Here is a 16,677-nt window from a genome sequence, read left to right as displayed (position 1 = left end):
AGGAGCGACGTGATGGGGAAAAGGTTGAGCGAGGAGTGATGGAAACGATGGGAGAGGGAGAAACGACCGAAGTAGAAAAAGATAACAAAAATACAAGGCATCGGAGAAAAGAGAGAGATGGGATGAGTAGTGAAAGGAGAAAGGAAGGGAGCAAGGGAGATAGCAAAAGGAATGATGGAAGGTGAGAAACGTGAGGTTGAGCGAAATCAGCAAAAAATAAAAAGGGAACAAAGAGGGAGATCGATGAAGGCAGAGAGAACGTAGTGAAGAGGGAATGATGAAGCAAGTAACGGAGGAGAGTAGGAAATTGAGTTAAGTTAATACAATGGAAGGTCAATAAAAAGAAAAGGGAAGGGGAGAGACTATTGCCTAGCACGATGGAAGAGGAAAAAGAAAGGACGGAAGGGAGAAAGAAAGCGAGAATGTAGCAGGGAAGCAATGGACCACAGGAAGACGTAAAGCAGGACATATGGGTGTGCGCATCATATAATCACATCACTTCAAAGCACGTTTCATGTTTACCAGTAGGTGAACGAAAGAACATTTGCATAATCATATGCAACCACTAAGTGACTTCCCCGGCATTCAGTCCCAACGACACCCTGACATTAAGCGTGAGATGGCTGAATCCGGGAGAGGCGTGTCCTTCTTGGGACACCAGCGCTCGGTGGCTGGGCCACAGAGGGAGCCCGATGCTTTTCGAGGAAGCCTGGAGGGCGGGGAGGGACAAGCATTTACCGTCATGGGGGTGGGAAGCCTCCGTCCACATAGGTAAATTTCCATTACAGGCTAGGGGCTGCTCGGGATTGGTCAGGGCCGGGACAGGGTGGGGCATAGCTGCACTACTTCTGCAGCCGACGGCCACTGTCCCCTGCGCACGGTTCTCGACGCTGTCTTGATCTGGCCGAAGGATGACAAAGAGCGGGGAGTACTGCAGCTAACATTGGCTTTTGGTTGGGACGCAGCCCCAGTCTCTGCTGTTCCTGCACTCACTCCTGCCGACGGCCACCCACGACTGCACAAAACGAGACCGGCTTAGGGGACCATGACACGTACCTCAATGGAACCCGAGGTGAGTGGAGCCGGATACGTCCGCGCAATGGTTCACCCAGTTTGTGCGCACTACTCCTTGGAGTCTCACCTGTGCGTACCTCGTCTTTCCTAAGGGCAGCCCTCCACTCGAGTGCCGCAGTGAGCATTAGTCCACAGCCACAGGACTACAGTGTGCAATGTGCGCACAAAAATGTCCGGTGATAGGCTCTCAAAGGATGCCAGGCGCTATGGACTGTGGCCACTTCTCTACATGAGTACAATCTACACTGAGTGTGAACATCTGTACGCAGCACTCTACAGAGAACACTCATTGGGCACCCCTCCGCAAGAGTGCCACCTGTGTGCCTACACTACTTGGGGTGGGCCCCGGGGTCACCTGTAGGCATCAGTGTTAGAGGCGCAGCTCTGTGGAGGGTTCACCTTGACAAGAGATTGTGGTATTTCTTGGGGTGGGCAGTCACGCTCCCCATTCAGCCATTGTGCGCCTTCCGCAGGTGTACCACCTGTGCCCCCTTGAGTGTCTCGCCCTCTGCTGGGGTGCCACCCCTGTCTCCCATCATACTGTGTGAGCCGCTCTGTAGTATCGCCACCTCGGCACTCTCTCTTCTACAGCCCATGCAGCGTCGATGTGAAACTCTCACTGCAAGAGTGCGCCCCCGGCAGGTCGGACTGGCCAGGGACCACCTGTCCTCAGATAACGTACACTCTTCTCTGCGGGGGTCCCATATCCGAACTCTGCCTTAAACTAAGTCCCCTGCTTGGTAGGAGTGAGTTCGTAGCTATAAAATCGTCTCTGGTTGGTACTTTAGGGTCGAAGTTAAATGACAGTAGCGAGCCGGTGGCCAATTATTAGCGCTCATAAGCAGTGTGTCCCAGAATGTTGATGGAAGCACGGAATTTTGCTGAGAAGCGGGATGTTGAGGGCTCTACCCTTTTGGTGGGGTCAATCGAGATTCGAGAAATTGCGGGGGGGGGGGGGGGGGGGAGGGGGTGGTATGTAGGCGAACCAGCACGGATTGCTTGGAAGACCAAGAGCAGCAGTTTATATTTGATACATTGGAGCCAAGATGGTTCGGATTTTGGGTTTGGGTGATTGTCTGCAGAGGTTGGCCATTTTCATGTTGCTAAGTTAGACGCATTTTGTATGGATGAGATACCATATAGTAGGGTGGCTAGGTTATTTTAAAAGTCACTTTTGCTTAATAAAAGCATCATTATTATTTTGGGTCCGTCGCTCTGTGGAACGGCTGATTTGATCAAACCGTGCACGTGTGCACCTCGTCCCTTCCTGCTGTCCTAAGAATATGTATGTAAAGGGTATCGAGGTTGTCGAGCTGTGTTGATACAGTAAGCGCACTCCATGATTTGGGTGACTGCACCTCTGTTGTTTTCCTATCTTAACTGTCTTGACAAGAATCTCACAGCTCGGTGAGGGGGTCAGGGGGGCTTAAACCCAAGTAAGCATTGCGAGAAAGACAATGTCTGACGGCAGGCTTCCTTAACTGACCGGCCTAGGTCCTACTGCAGGGCTTTAAGTGGGCCGGGTCGTGCTGGAGCTGAACACCAGCAGTTCTTCGAACGCAGGTGCCAGAAGGGTCCCTATCGGGCTCTCCATTTTTGCCCCCCCCCCCCCCACAGAAAAGCTTAACTCTGCAGCAGTGCCGCTGCTCAAAGACCTTGATGTAACTTAAATTAGACTCATTTTAGTTCTTTCAGGATCTCATCATTTCAGGACTGAAGCATTTTCCAACATTATATACAACAAAGCCATAGTCGTTGATTATTTATTATATGCAACTAACAACAATTAACAAAGCCAATAGCCCTGGCTTGTTGTAGGTGTTATGTTACTTGTTGCATTATTTGGCTGGATGCAATGAGAGAGCAGAAAAATACCAGTCGGGCGGCACACCTATGCTAAGCACAGATTTGTAATGTTCGAGTTTTAAGCCACGCCCTAATTGACATCGACCACGCCCCTTTGTGAGAACCCCACGTTTTTCCATCCCACTCAGGGCCGAACTGGCTACCGGGCATTTTGGCATTCTGCAGAGCTGGGGGCTGTTGTCACTGCGGTGGGGGCTAATTTCGTAGATGGAGACCTGCGTGTGCTTCGAAATCAACGCTCACGCAGGTCCCCATCAACGAAATCAGCCCCCAGCTTAGCAGCATGACAAAAAACACGGTAGCCAGTCCGGCCCTGATCCCACTTAAAGCCCTGACCTGTTGTGGAGAGATGGCAGCGTCATACTTCTGTGGCGGCAGCCACAGCCTCATTACAGACCATAAAACAGGCCCAGAAACCGCTGCTGTGACTGACCTTTTAAACCACCCTTCTGTCACTCACTGCCAGACTACCCTATACCAGTTCGAGCCTGCAGGCCGCTTTAGGGCACGGGGAGTTCAACCGTAAGTGTATAAGTGCATAGAGTTGACTGGTGCAGATTCGAGTCAGGCAATTCTGCACGGAGAACGTTCCTTTAGCATAACAAGCTCCCAGCTGGTTTGTCGGTGGTTATAATGGGCTGCGGTTTTAACCGTCAGAGTCCACTTGACCATCTGACTTCGGTTGCGCTGCCCTGTGATCATTCATTTAGTTTCAGTCACCACATTTTGGGCCTTTTTTGTGTAGCTTTGGATGGATTTTTGAATTATAGCGCTAGATCCTATCACTCATTAAAATAGATTACTTTGTACAAAGCATTAACTACATTGGGGAAGCTATAATAACATCTTGCGCCGAGTTTGTGTCATAAAAGTGATGCAAACCAGTACAAACTGTTTATTTTGAATTTACTTTCCACAACAAACTTGATTTGTGCCGAAAAGTTGCCTGAAACTAACTTTTCATTACTTTGCATCAGATGGCCCTTCCATGGGTTGGACATTGGCTTTCCCAAGCAACCGCCCATGGCTATTGACACATATCCCTGACTATACAGGGTATTGCGCCAAAAAAAACACGCCTTGGTGAAAGTGGTTTTAATTTAAAGAAATACTTTTATTTCTCTAAACCTTTCCACCTTTGCATGTGCGCTGCACTGTCCAGCACCCATCCAAATTGGGGAAAAGTTTTAATGTTTGTAGGCATAGTATTTTGCACTGGAAGGGCACTCTTACCTTAGTAGATGTGGCACTTTCCTGTTCTTTCACACAACACAGCACAGCAACTTTTATTGCTGCTTTCCATGACGTCTTTGTAGATTTGCTCAGGAAATGCCTGTGTTTGCCAGTTAAGGAATTTGAGTGCTGGCTTTCATTCAACCCCTTTTTGAAGAACTGTATTTTCATGCTGGGATCCGAAAATAAAGATTAATTAGTTGCTTTCCCTTTTTTTAAGACTCGTAGTTTAATTTTGAACTAGGTGTCGATTTCTGTGAGGAAGATGTTGATTATTAGATGATAGCAGTGATCTGATTTGCTCCGGATCAGGTCTGCTTTTTGTTCTGTTTCGAGGAAGGGGTGGCTTTTCCACATAAGAAGAAGCTGAAAGTGGCGAAGGGGTCGCTGGCAAATGAATGACTGGAAGACATACACTCAGATGGTATCTACCACTTTCTTTCGACGATCTGGATTGAGTAAAAGTCACATGCTCCTCCTGAAAAGATGGTCATTCCACTGTAAGGTTGACTTTTTGGACCCCCTCTTGTGATGAAGGGCATTGAAAAAGTACCAATGGAAAAATCGGATTGGTCCCATAACAATGGGGTTAGGCTTCATCTAGTGATGACATTTGCCCTCTTCTGTCAGGATAGACGACGACGCCCACTCTTGCAATGACACACCTGCCCAATAGCGACGCTTCTGTGAAGATGGGGCACTGATCTAGAGGCCAAGGATTGTCAACCTGCATCTGAAATAACTACAGAGGATGGCTGGTTGGGCGAGGTTTGAACCACATCATATCATCGTGGGCATTGTCCACATAGTGGTGACCTCTTACTTCTATTATGATATCAGATGTTTCCTCGCTGCTGTATAAAATAATATGTGAAAAATGTCAACAATAGACCAATGCTCAGTGTGAATTAAACACTATGAGCAACGACTACCTTGTCTTGAATTTGTATTTATGTTGTGAATTTCTTATTGTATCTTTCTGGGACCACTGTTCCTATGTACTGTCCTTTACCCTGGTCCCAGAGACTAGTATTGGGTTCCCCCTTTTTTGGTAAACATCAGTAATGATCGGCATTGACACACACAATGGTAGCATCTGATGGTTAGTGCAATGGTAAGCATTACCCTGACAATTAGATGCCCCTGAACTGCTGTGGTGATGGACTTGCTTCATAGAGTGAAAGGCACAAGCTGCTTTATCTAATGAGGCACCTTTATGCAGAAAGCAGGGAGGGATCTCGGACGCTTGGCAAGGGCATAGTCCAACAGACTGACAACCCTGGCCTCCTTTTGTAAGAAAGAACATTATCCAATGGGATGGAAGCCTCTGACAGTGACTGAAACAAAGGCCCGTGCTCACTGGAGAGAGGCCCTGTGTGCACACATTGATTGGCATTTGCCCCCTAGAGTAGAAGCGCCTGACCCTAACTCTCTCATAACCTTCTCCACGCCATAGTCTTGCAGGGCAAGACCCCGTATTAGAGGCATCAGAAATCCAACCTAGACCCATCTTACTTCCGGTGGCACAGCTTCCCAACATTTAAAAGTCACATCAAGTCCCGGATATCATGATCACTGCTTCCTCGTGCGCACCTCTGCACTATCAAGGTAAAATCCCGGATAAGAATCAGACCCGAGCATTCGCGCAGTGAAGCAGGCTACCTGTCCGGGAAGGGGGCGAACTTGTTTTCGCAATGGCATCTCACCTGCATCGAATCCCGGTCTGAACTGGATCCCCAGTGGCCGCATACTTCCACATAATTGAAGACGGGTTAAGCAAGTTCTGTCTGAGCAAGAGAACTAATGTATTTTTTTACAGTAGCAAACATTCCTATTTTAAATGGATGACAGAAGTCTTTGTGAGGTCTGATGGCCAACGGTGCACGCACAATTTAGAAAGAAGAAGAATTATTGCTACCTCATGGCCAGCCGAAAGTCTCGCGACCAGGCGAGGAGTCTGGTGACATTATTTCGCACGCAGAATATCTGCGCATCCCACTCAGGTATTTCTTGCGAGCTAATCCGTGCAACAGGAAGCATCTGGCAATTAAAACCTCATCAAATCAAGATTAGATGACAGGCATCAACAGTCGTGCTACAGGGACCACAAATTACCAGTTGCGTTTAAGATAATAACGATAGATACACGGGGTTGCTTTCAGGGCTTCTACTCTTGTCCGACAACTTTGTTGCGGTCGCCCACGTCTTATTAGCATTGGTTGTCCTTGTTTTTAGCTGTCTGTGTGGTTCGCTATAGCGAGTTATGCCTCCCACCGGATCCCAGAAACCTGTTCAATTTTTGGATACTGCTAATCACTGAGTCATGTTTGCGGAGAGGTGTATTAATAGTTGACACACATGCGTATCATGAATGAAATAATTAATACATTATCTTAATGTATTCGGCAAGTTTAGATGGGCTGGGTACCGGCTCCTCGCACGGGTGGCGGGTGTGTGCAAAAGGCGTGGGAAGGGGTTGTTTGCCACGTGCCCTAGGAGCTGTGTAGGAAGAGGAAGGCAGGACGGAGAAAAACATATGTTGACTCACACTCCCAGTGGTGTGGGAAGGAGTGCTGCAACCTTGCGTAGATTTGTCGGGGTATGGTGTTATTGACCACCACCACAAGGAGGCGCTAACAATCATGTTTTCGACCTCCCAGTGATGCAGCGGGCAGCTTCCCTAGCAAGAACACTTTTAAAACTTTTACAAAACAAAACAAACATTGACAAAGCCAGAAGGCAGGTTTGGTTTATGGCAAGATACTTACCAAAAAAACTTTTTAAAAATGTGAGAGCTGCTTAGTTGAGGGGAATGTTTACTTCAAGTTTTAAGGTGTGGATGAAATGTTGTCTCTGATCTGCCACATCTCAGACACACTTGACTCCACAGATTGTTTTACATTAACAACCCTAGCCTTAAACATGTTTGGGTTTTACACGTTCCATATGACGACTTTCCTTGCTTGTAATACATTTGCCATTGTGCTCTTTCCAAAATAACACTGGTTTGACTTTCTGCCATAAAAAGTCAATGCCGTTTCAATTGAAAGATTTTAATATATGTGTATAAAAAGATTTTAATACATAAATATAAAATACATTTACATGCAATTAATTCAATTGGAAATATTGTACAGGGTCAAAGTTTATTTAAAAAAATCTGTTCTATATCCAGCCCCTGAACGTTGGTCACTCCTGGTTTATATTCGACTCTCCTGATTTAAATTCTGCTGGTCAAGTTTTCTTTTCTCTTTTCCTGCTTCCTATCTCCCTAAAGTAATTGGTGCATAAGAATTCTTCTTTGTAATAAAATGTTCCCCAACACTTGAAGGAGCTATGTCTTATGTCTGGGCTTGCAAACATCGCTCTTCTCTTAAAACTGTCCGCCTCTCTGATAGAGATACATTCTTCATATGGGTCAGTCGAGACTCTTCTGTGATAGGGAATATCTGCAGAACCACAGAATAACTTGTGTCTGGGCTTGTTGATAGTTTCTCAAACCTACTGCAACCTTTTTAGACGGACAGGAGGCAGAAAGCCGGGCGACTGAGTTTTCATTCTCAAGTCGTGACAGCATTAATGAGCATTGTTGACTGGCTCTAAAGCGCTACATTAGAACATTGGGGTGAGTTGGATGTATTATATTTACAGATTTGACCAGATATCAAACATCCTTCTTACGTGCCAAGGATACTGTTGGCTTGTGGCATTGCTCTTTTTAAACAGCATCACCATGTTAGAGTCCTCTATGCCTAACAACAGAAGTTGACTTAGTCTCTTTTCACTCTGCTTACACACCTAACCTTGCTAACAATTCACAAAGTCAGAAATCTTAAGATCCCCCGCTCAAAAGATAGAATTTTTATATAATAAATGCATTACTGTTGAGTGACCAAAATATGACAAACGATGCACCAAATTACTCCTTGCCTCACTTCGGCACAACAATGCATTTAATCAGGGCTCGAGTTAGGGTACCATGCGGGTGGACGGCGTTCAACCACTTATTTTACGGGGATGACGCCATTCCCCCTGCCAAACAGCTGGACTTCATTTTTTGGCCTCTCTGGGACGAGGAGCATGGCACCTTCTGTGACGTCACTTCCTGTCATGACTTCACTTCCGGTGACAGCGCCCCCCCACTTCTTTTTTTATGACTTGTGCCCTGCATTTAATATTGATTGCCTTTCTGACTATTGGGAAGACTAGGTGGTCAAAGGTACCGATGTACATGGTACCGTTGACTCCAAAAAATAGCCAAAAACTTTTGCAGAAGTGCAAACCAAAAATATCCTTCCTAATCTGGCCTTTTATTCATTTTTTGAAACTGAAAGTAGACCTGCTGTGGGTTGAGCGTCTCCATACCCTGGTCTTCCCTATTTCCTTACGAAAAAATTAATCAAACTGGCCTTGTGGCATCAAGGATGTTTAGCCTGTTTGCTCCATCTAGACCCTACCTCTCCAATAAAGTGACTAATTTTTGGAATTACCACCAGACCGTGTAATCTGGTCCCCCAATACTCCTTCAGCTTTAGCCCAAATATGGAACTGACCTTTTAAAGGCAAATTCATAACGTATACTGGAACCTAGAGATATTACATACATAAGGCCTCAGATAAACATAAATATAGAAGATTTACAGCATATGCTATTCAGTTGCAAGTATGTAATTCCACTTTGGATTGAAATACAGATATTCATACAACAAATTCGACATAATACTTACCATTATTCCCAACACTGCTCTCCATGGTATATTTTCCATTGGAAACCTTTAACACCTTAGACCTTTTGCTAAATGCAAAGCTGCAAGAACATATAATTCCATACATGGTAGGCTTGGTTATGCTTCACTGGAAGTACTGACAACGTCATAGTTCAGTAATCACACTCTCTCTATGTATCATGGTAACTAGGAGACACTATTGAACTCCACCTTCAGAAATGCAAATCGCCTTGAGCTCTTATGGTCCACACTCATAAGATGAAGTTCACATCTTGAGAGATGATTCACACATCCTGATTGAAGGCACTGAGGCTTCTCATTTTCCATACTCTCCACTACAATCTATTTTTCACAGATGTTCTTCGTCTTGTTAGGAAATAAATGTGTCTGTCATTATAAGCACGCTTATATGCTTTAAAACGTATGTGACCTTCACAGCTAGAATAGTTTTGATGCTCTCTTTTTAGTTTGTCAATACTATATTTGATGTACCACTGTTCAACTCTTTATTTTTTCTAATAAAAAACCTTTTGAATTAAACAGAGCATTGAGGTGAGTGTTGGGAGCCCCACAGGAGGTTGTAGAATGGCTTCACCAGGCTTCTCATGTGCGGCACGGGCACTGTTGCTCCAGTAGCCCACTGTTTCTCTTCCCTTGCCTCCCATTCCTGTCCCTCTCCTCTAGGAGGTCTTCAATTGGGGTTCAGACGACACAAGGGAGAGGACATTTAACAACAGTTATAGACCAGGGCAGTTGGATTTAATGCTGTCGTTAAGGCTATACCTATAATTTCCAGCGAAATAGTTTACTACGTTTTGGCTTGCATTCCCTATACTTTAAATTAGTTTTTAAATGCAAGCACGAAATCCCTTCGTCCCAGCACTAGAGTATCTAATAATGGCAATAAAATTCGAATTTTTTGAGCAGCACTTCATAGCACACTTCTTCCATGTCTAAGTGCTAGAAATGTCAAGATATTGGGGCATATTTACAAGAGCATTGCACCACCGAAGTGTAACTTTTTACGATGCTCCTGTGGCACAATGCCCTAGTCCATATTTAAAATGTGGCGTAAGACACTTTGTGTGGCTTATTGTTGCATTGTTAATATCGTACCCTGTCACACAGTTTTCTGCATCAAAGGGGCATGCAATGGGTGGTGCTGTGGGTGTTCCACCGCAAGAGGTGTCCCTTCATGCACATAAACAATCATCCCTGCTACGCAGGCACCACTGCACCATGGTGCAAGGGTATCTGCACTGGCGCAAGGCAGCTTTTTTAGCACCGGTGCAACGGAAAACATAGGTGTGTGCCGTATTCTTGTGAATACAGTACACCCCTGTATATTTTAAATGACGCCCCGTGCTGCTGCTAAATTGCTTGCCGAACCACGCTGCATAATTTCTGAGTAAATATGCCCCATTTTGTTTTTATCTTTAAAGACCAGTGACAAGATTTCAAAATGAAAATACTCAGTTATATTTTCAAGCCCCCTGTGCAACTGTAATATCACTTTTTGTGACATTCGTGTGGCGCACTGGGATTAGCCATATCTACAAGGTTCTGTAAAGCCACCCTGCATTGCTTTTCATGGCCTTGTAGATACTGAGTAAAGCAAAACAACACAGGTCGCTGCTTTGACTTACTCTCTGAGAAAGAGGTGTTCCATGAATGTTGCTGTGAGTATTCCCACCCAACACCAGAGGACTTTAACATTGCCACAGATTTACAATAGCTCATAAACCTGGGACAGCGCCAAACCCTTGTGCCTCCCTAGAGCAGACATAACAAGGAGACATTTTTACCTTTCTTCTCGTTTTTCCAAGGAGACATTTTTAACTTTCTTCCCGTTTTTTCCTCATTCCACGTGTGCTGCATTCTGCAGCACACATGGAATGAGGAAAACACCTCCAATGATTGTTTTTGTGCAAGAAGGTGTCCCTTCCTGCACAAAAACTATCCTGCCTACAACACAGACACCATTGCACCATGGTGCAAGGGCGCCAGCGTTGGCACACGCATGGAAATTGTGCGCCGGCTCTGGCTGAAAGGACAGGAATGCACCATATCTTGGAAACACAGTGCATTCCTGCCCTTTCGAATTGGCGTAGGACTGTGCAGCACAATGACTTGCAGCGCGGCCCTACACCAATTCCTTCTAAATATGCCACACTATTTGCAAACAGATTATGGACAGCGGCAGATAACTTATACCTGTGGGAAAAAGTGGAGAATACTCTGCTGAGGCACGCTAAGTTACCTTCTTGAGGACATGAACCTGCTGCTCTGCCTTTTCCCACAGTGCTTTGCAGCAGGCACAAGGCACCAAACTGGACCGTCCTGTCCCAGGCGTGGTTCAAGTAGAATTCTAGCAGATGATAAGTTGGGAGCAATCAGGGGCGGCCTTTGGCACAGGGGAGCTGGGCCCATGCCGGTTCTCAGAGGGGCGTGAGGAGGTGTCTGCATTAAGGTGATGCACACAGCAGAGCCCCTGTCGCCTGGACCCAGTGCGGCAGCGCTGTTTTTAGCATCCCTTCAGCCTGGTTTCTTGCCCTCCCATTTCCTCTCACCCCTTTCTGCCACACAATATGAACCAACCACCAACAAACAACTTGGCACCAGCTTGATATGATAATCTGTGCATAAATCAGGTGATTAGAGAGGGTGGGGTGCAGATATGTGTTTAGGGGCCAGTCACTAATCTGATGTAATGAAACCTCTGAACACAAAAGGGTCTTTCTGCTGCCTCATTTTATGTAGCATCATTGAGGGCACCACATTTATTTCCCTGCCTAGGGCTCTACCCTGGCAAAGGCCGACGCTAGGAGCAATTAACCTGCACTTTGTCCCTGGGAAAACCAGTCTCCCCGGCTCCGATTGCGATCAGTTGCTGTGTTTACAGGAAATGGCAATGTGTTCAGAACAATCACACGGGACTTTACTGACGGCCCTCTCGCGAGGCGTAGGCGAGCGCTAAGCAGCCGTGTAATATTCGTTTGCTTAGGATGATAGGATGACTCATTAGAGTGATTTAATGGGTGGGTATGGTGGGGCATGCAGCTCACTTCCTTCCGAAGCACACTGCGCTAAAAGACTTTAACCCCGTCTCTTTGGACGTTTTGGAATGTTGGTGCTGGCAAACCAAGCCATGGGGTAACCGGATAAACCTCATGCAGGCAAGCCGCCATGTTTCCAGTCCCCAGTTTTTATTTAACCCATTATGTTGCAATCTCTGAGTTGTTGACGTCGTTTTCATCAACTGCACTAACGCATCTGATCAACATGTTTATTTAAAAGAACAGGTCAGGGCTGGGAATATTGTGTCCTGCCAACAACCATATAAAAGCATATCTGCCCTATTGTCTGCTGAGGTATTTTTAAAGTTCTATGATAGTAGGCATTGGGTTCATTTAGTCATACCTTGCAACGTAGAGCGAACAGGCATGCCATATTTTCAACATAACTATTTAGTATGCAAATGAGTTCTATTTAGATATCCTTTATGGAGGCCTACCAACTCACACAATGACGCCACGTTTTATAACTTATCACATGATCACTTGGCAACCCAGTGAAGAGCCGCTGTTACACAGTTAGCTGAAACCACTTCCCAGTATAGGTTTACAGCTCTGCTATGAATGCTTTTCACAGACGGTCTCCTAATAACAGGGCCTGTGCTAAGCCTGGGCATTGTGGGAAGCTGCCCAGGGCCCTGTAGTCACCCTCCATCGTGGCGCTCGCACCTATGCGACAGAGTCAGACCACGGCATGAAAGGTGCCACCTTGCAAGTGTGCCACCGTAGAAGGCCCCTCTCCCCTGGCCTCACTGCTATGATGTAGCAAGAGGAACCAGTTTGGAGGGGGCCTCCGTTCCTAGTTGCAAGAAGACACATTCCTCAGGTTTGTCGGACAATTAGGTCTCCACCCCCCACCCACTCAAAGTCACAGTGGGATGGCTACAGCCCTGCTATTTAGCTCCCTGATAGTATTAACCCTCTCTAGAGATAAGCAACTCTCAAACCTTCAGCCCTTGATGCGCTGTTAAAAGGTGCTTGTAGGTGGCTGAGAGGGAGGGGCTGCAGCTTCAGGATCAGTGGCATCTATTCAAATGCAAACAGCTCAGAATGTGTCACGTCTATGCAATTTAGAGGGGTACACACATTCCCTTGGGTCTGTCATGCGCACTTAGCATGTTCTCGACCTGGCTGTGTTGCACAGCCAGGTGGAGAACATGACTAGGCTTCCAGGCACTGCCTGAGCGGCCAAACAGGCTGGCCAGATCAATCACAACACTGTGATGCAGCGTCGGGATTGGCTGAGAGAGCCTGGGTGCTTCCGGTGCTGCCAATGTCAAGTGAGATTGAAGGAGAGGCAACGGTGGCAGCGTTCAAAGGTAAGTTTAATGAATGTATTTTTTCAATCACCCCCTTCTCACCACCCCTGTTCCGAGACAGCCAACACTGATTCTAAGTAGTTAAAAAGATATTTGATAAAAATCCAGGACTGGACACAAGTATCACATGTGACTTTTGGTCAAATAGCTTCAAAGAAGAATAACTTTCCTCTTAATTACAGGATGCATGGTCTTAGGTTCGATGGACAATGCTCACTCTGTTTACTGAACATTTTTTATATTTTCTGGATCATGCTATGATTTCTGTTGCAGTTCTGGATGCTATAGCGTCTATGAATGTTAGCAGAGCACAATGTTTCCAGTCCTGTTTTTTTTCCATTACATATCATTATCAGGTATGCTCGTCTTTTTAGCTCATTAGAAGAATGGCATGACTTTTTAAGTGTTAAGTTCAAACCTGTCATTGTGGTATCCTTCTGACTTGGAGTTATCTGATAACCTTAGCCAAGAGGTCTCATGTTTGAGCTATAAATCTCATGTAAACAACCATTGTCAAACTATCAGAACCAGATTTCAATTATCCTTCTGGAGTGCTCAAAGCTGTCACAAGATCAACTTTAATAGGACAATGAGTTCCAGAAAGTGGACTTCGCTACCGATAACCTAAGACCACCATTTGAAAAGAGAATTGATGTCATCTGTTCCAAGTGTGTCCAAAGTAGGCCGAGGAAGGACAGACATTTTACAGATTTCCAGAAAAACTGTGTGTATATATTTAATTCCATTTAGATGAATTATTTCTATGTTTATCTTAGGGATATATAGCTTCAAAGTACGTAAATGTGGAGCTAAGAGTAGTAAATCTATACTTATCTATATCTTCTTACCATTTTCGATATTTAGGCCTCAATATTTTCCCCCCATTATATTTTTGTACTCGATATTCCATTATACAGCCATCCACATGTAGAGAATGAATAAGATGCATACACTGTAGTAGGAGCTTATATCAGAGGTTACCTTTAAATCAATCACTCACACTTATCTGGCAATTTTTACAAACATATTTCATAGACAGAGAAGAATATTTAGTTAGATGAGTTTGACAAATATCTCTACTGCTAGGATCAAGTGTGTTTAGAGAACCCCTTGTTTATGAGAGTCAAAATATAGAGCATAAGCTCATTTTGTGAAGGCGGCTTGACTTTCAACAACTTACTTCTAGATAGTCACACGTTTTTTACTATTTGCCATTCAGAAAGCAGCCAAAACACATCAGTTTTATTTTTGTCTGCTATTATATCCGCACATAGGTTTTATTTTTGATTCTACCTGGCTCTTGGTGGCCCGTAGCTTTGCACAAATGCAGTGAATGTGGACTTGTTTTTTAAAGAGGCTTGGTCGCCCAAGTCTAACACGATTAGGAGTATGTCACGTAAATCTAAGTGGGTTCACATTCATGAGCAAATTACATAACAACTACTGTGAAAGTGAATTTCATTTAGATTCACCCCACTGCAATTGCCTAAAAATATGGCTTGAATCTGTCTCTCTTGCGTGTATGTTATACACTTCAGGTCAATCTACAAATCAACTTTACCAGTTGCTTTCAACACGTCTCAACCAAAAGCCGTCAAAAACATTTTGGACTAAAATGCCCTATAAAAATATTGCATAAGGATGCAAATAGTTGAGAAGGTAGCCCACACAATTGATGCCCCGGATACAAAGATCGGAGTGGAATCAGCAAGGTACAGTCTCAAACAATGTTAGTATTAATTTAAACTTTCCTTCTTCAGTCATCAATCAAAAAATATAGAATTTATTAATTTGCATAGAGTCAAACTGCCATATTCTTGCACCTTGAGCTTTTCAAAAATGTTTTATGATAATGAGGAATTAGATCGGTGGTACTGCTGAGGCTAGGTCTAAGGTTTCATGTTGGAGGTATGTTATGAATTTATTTAGAAGCATATGTCTGTGTATCCCGATTGACTAGCACATTTATTCCTAATGTTTCTTAAGTCCATCCCTGAAACCTAAAAATGGTGTTATGTTTTGGGTAAGCACGTGTTAGGACCATACCTATGTTAGGCAACTCAGCACCTAATCACACTAGATGGAAAACTACTCAATTAAAAACCACTAGGCAGATTAGGGCAAGTGTGACCGTCATTTCCTTCGTACCTGGTAGAGAATATACAATCTGGTTTAAAGTTTCGATCTCCGAGCTCACAACATTTTATTGATGAGGATATACAATTGTCCAACAGCAACCTTAAACTTGGATCCCTTATCCCAGGGGCTGTGCTGCTGACTTGACAGTTTACCTGAAAATTAATCAACAGCTGCTTTACCTCTCTGAGCATCTCTTAGGCAATTGGAAACAAGCATTTACAATGCAATGGTCTCGGCATTATTAAAGGTAGAGCTATTGGCATTGCTCATGACTTTTTTTTAAATCATAAATAAATGGCATTGTCATTTATATTGCCAATAGCTTAATCGTTAAATAGATGGCATAAATGGCAAAATGAAATAGAACTTAGAATGAGAATGGGTCTCATGGGCAAGAGATACGATTTAAAAACAAGGTATGTGATTTGGATGCATGCACAGATATTGTACATTGATTGCAGTGGTCTGATTTTGACATGACAGTACAGGTAGGCTCTGTAGAGAGCTAGACTCCAGTTCCCTATTGAATGCTTGTGATTTGTAGTATATTACGTACTATCCCTGATACTCAGAATTGTTGTGATAAAACGGTTTGCATGCAGCTTGTAAGACCCATTCCATGCATAGGAACCCTAGAGGCTTATCTTGCAGTTTCTCATGGGAAAATAAGGTTTTGCAAGGGTATTTTATAGAAATCAACGACCTCTGTCTTTAGTATTTCTAGAAGTGTTTCTGTGCATATGTTTTAGTCTTTTTATAAGACTTTCATTCTTTGAACAGCATACCATTTTTCTACACTTGTTGAGCCCAGATGGATTCTCGGCTATTTCTTTTAGAAATGTACCCAACTTCTTCTTGATCATTTTGACAATTTGACTAACCCTCTTCTGATTTAAGGAATATGGTTTCAACTGTTTATTTTCTGAGCGCTAGAGAATGATTAACATTCTGTATAAATGATAAGCATGCAGGCTTAAAGTGTTTTGAAAAATATTCACTTGGATCAGGAGAGCAGTTACCTAAAGAGAGTACATCAGCTCCTTGACATAACCCTGATCGCCATACTGTTATTAGATTTTGAATTCGCAGGAGGAGCATGGCTGAAAATACAGCATTATTGGCAGTCCAAGTAGGTGTAGCTGGCTAAGGGAATTTTAATGCTCCTACAAGACGTCTCTGTAACTCGGATTCACACCCTCTATCAGCATGCACCCAGCTTCACCCTGCAACCTGATGAATCTGCAA

The 16,677-nt window shown here is 44.3% G+C and overlaps 1 protein-coding gene across 1 annotated transcript in view; it reads left to right on the top strand.

Annotated features, from left to right (window-relative positions):
* Positions 1 to 822: 822 nt before the first annotated feature.
* ATP12A (ATPase H+/K+ transporting non-gastric alpha2 subunit) overlaps positions 823 to 16,677 on the top strand; it is a 108,865-nt gene continuing 93,010 nt past the window's right edge. The window contains exon 1 of the mRNA XM_086956955.1: positions 823 to 1,072. Within this exon, the coding sequence (XP_086813081.1) occupies positions 1,046 to 1,072 (27 nt within the window). The 5' untranslated portion in view covers positions 823 to 1,045. The remainder of the gene's footprint in view (positions 1,073 to 16,677) is intronic.

This window comes from Lissotriton vulgaris, chromosome 2_1, assembly GCF_964263255.1.
Source record: "Lissotriton vulgaris chromosome 2_1, aLisVul1.2, whole genome shotgun sequence".
Lineage (NCBI taxonomy): Eukaryota > Metazoa > Chordata > Amphibia > Caudata > Salamandridae > Lissotriton > Lissotriton vulgaris.
This window is presented reverse-complemented; position numbering and strand designations above follow the sequence as displayed.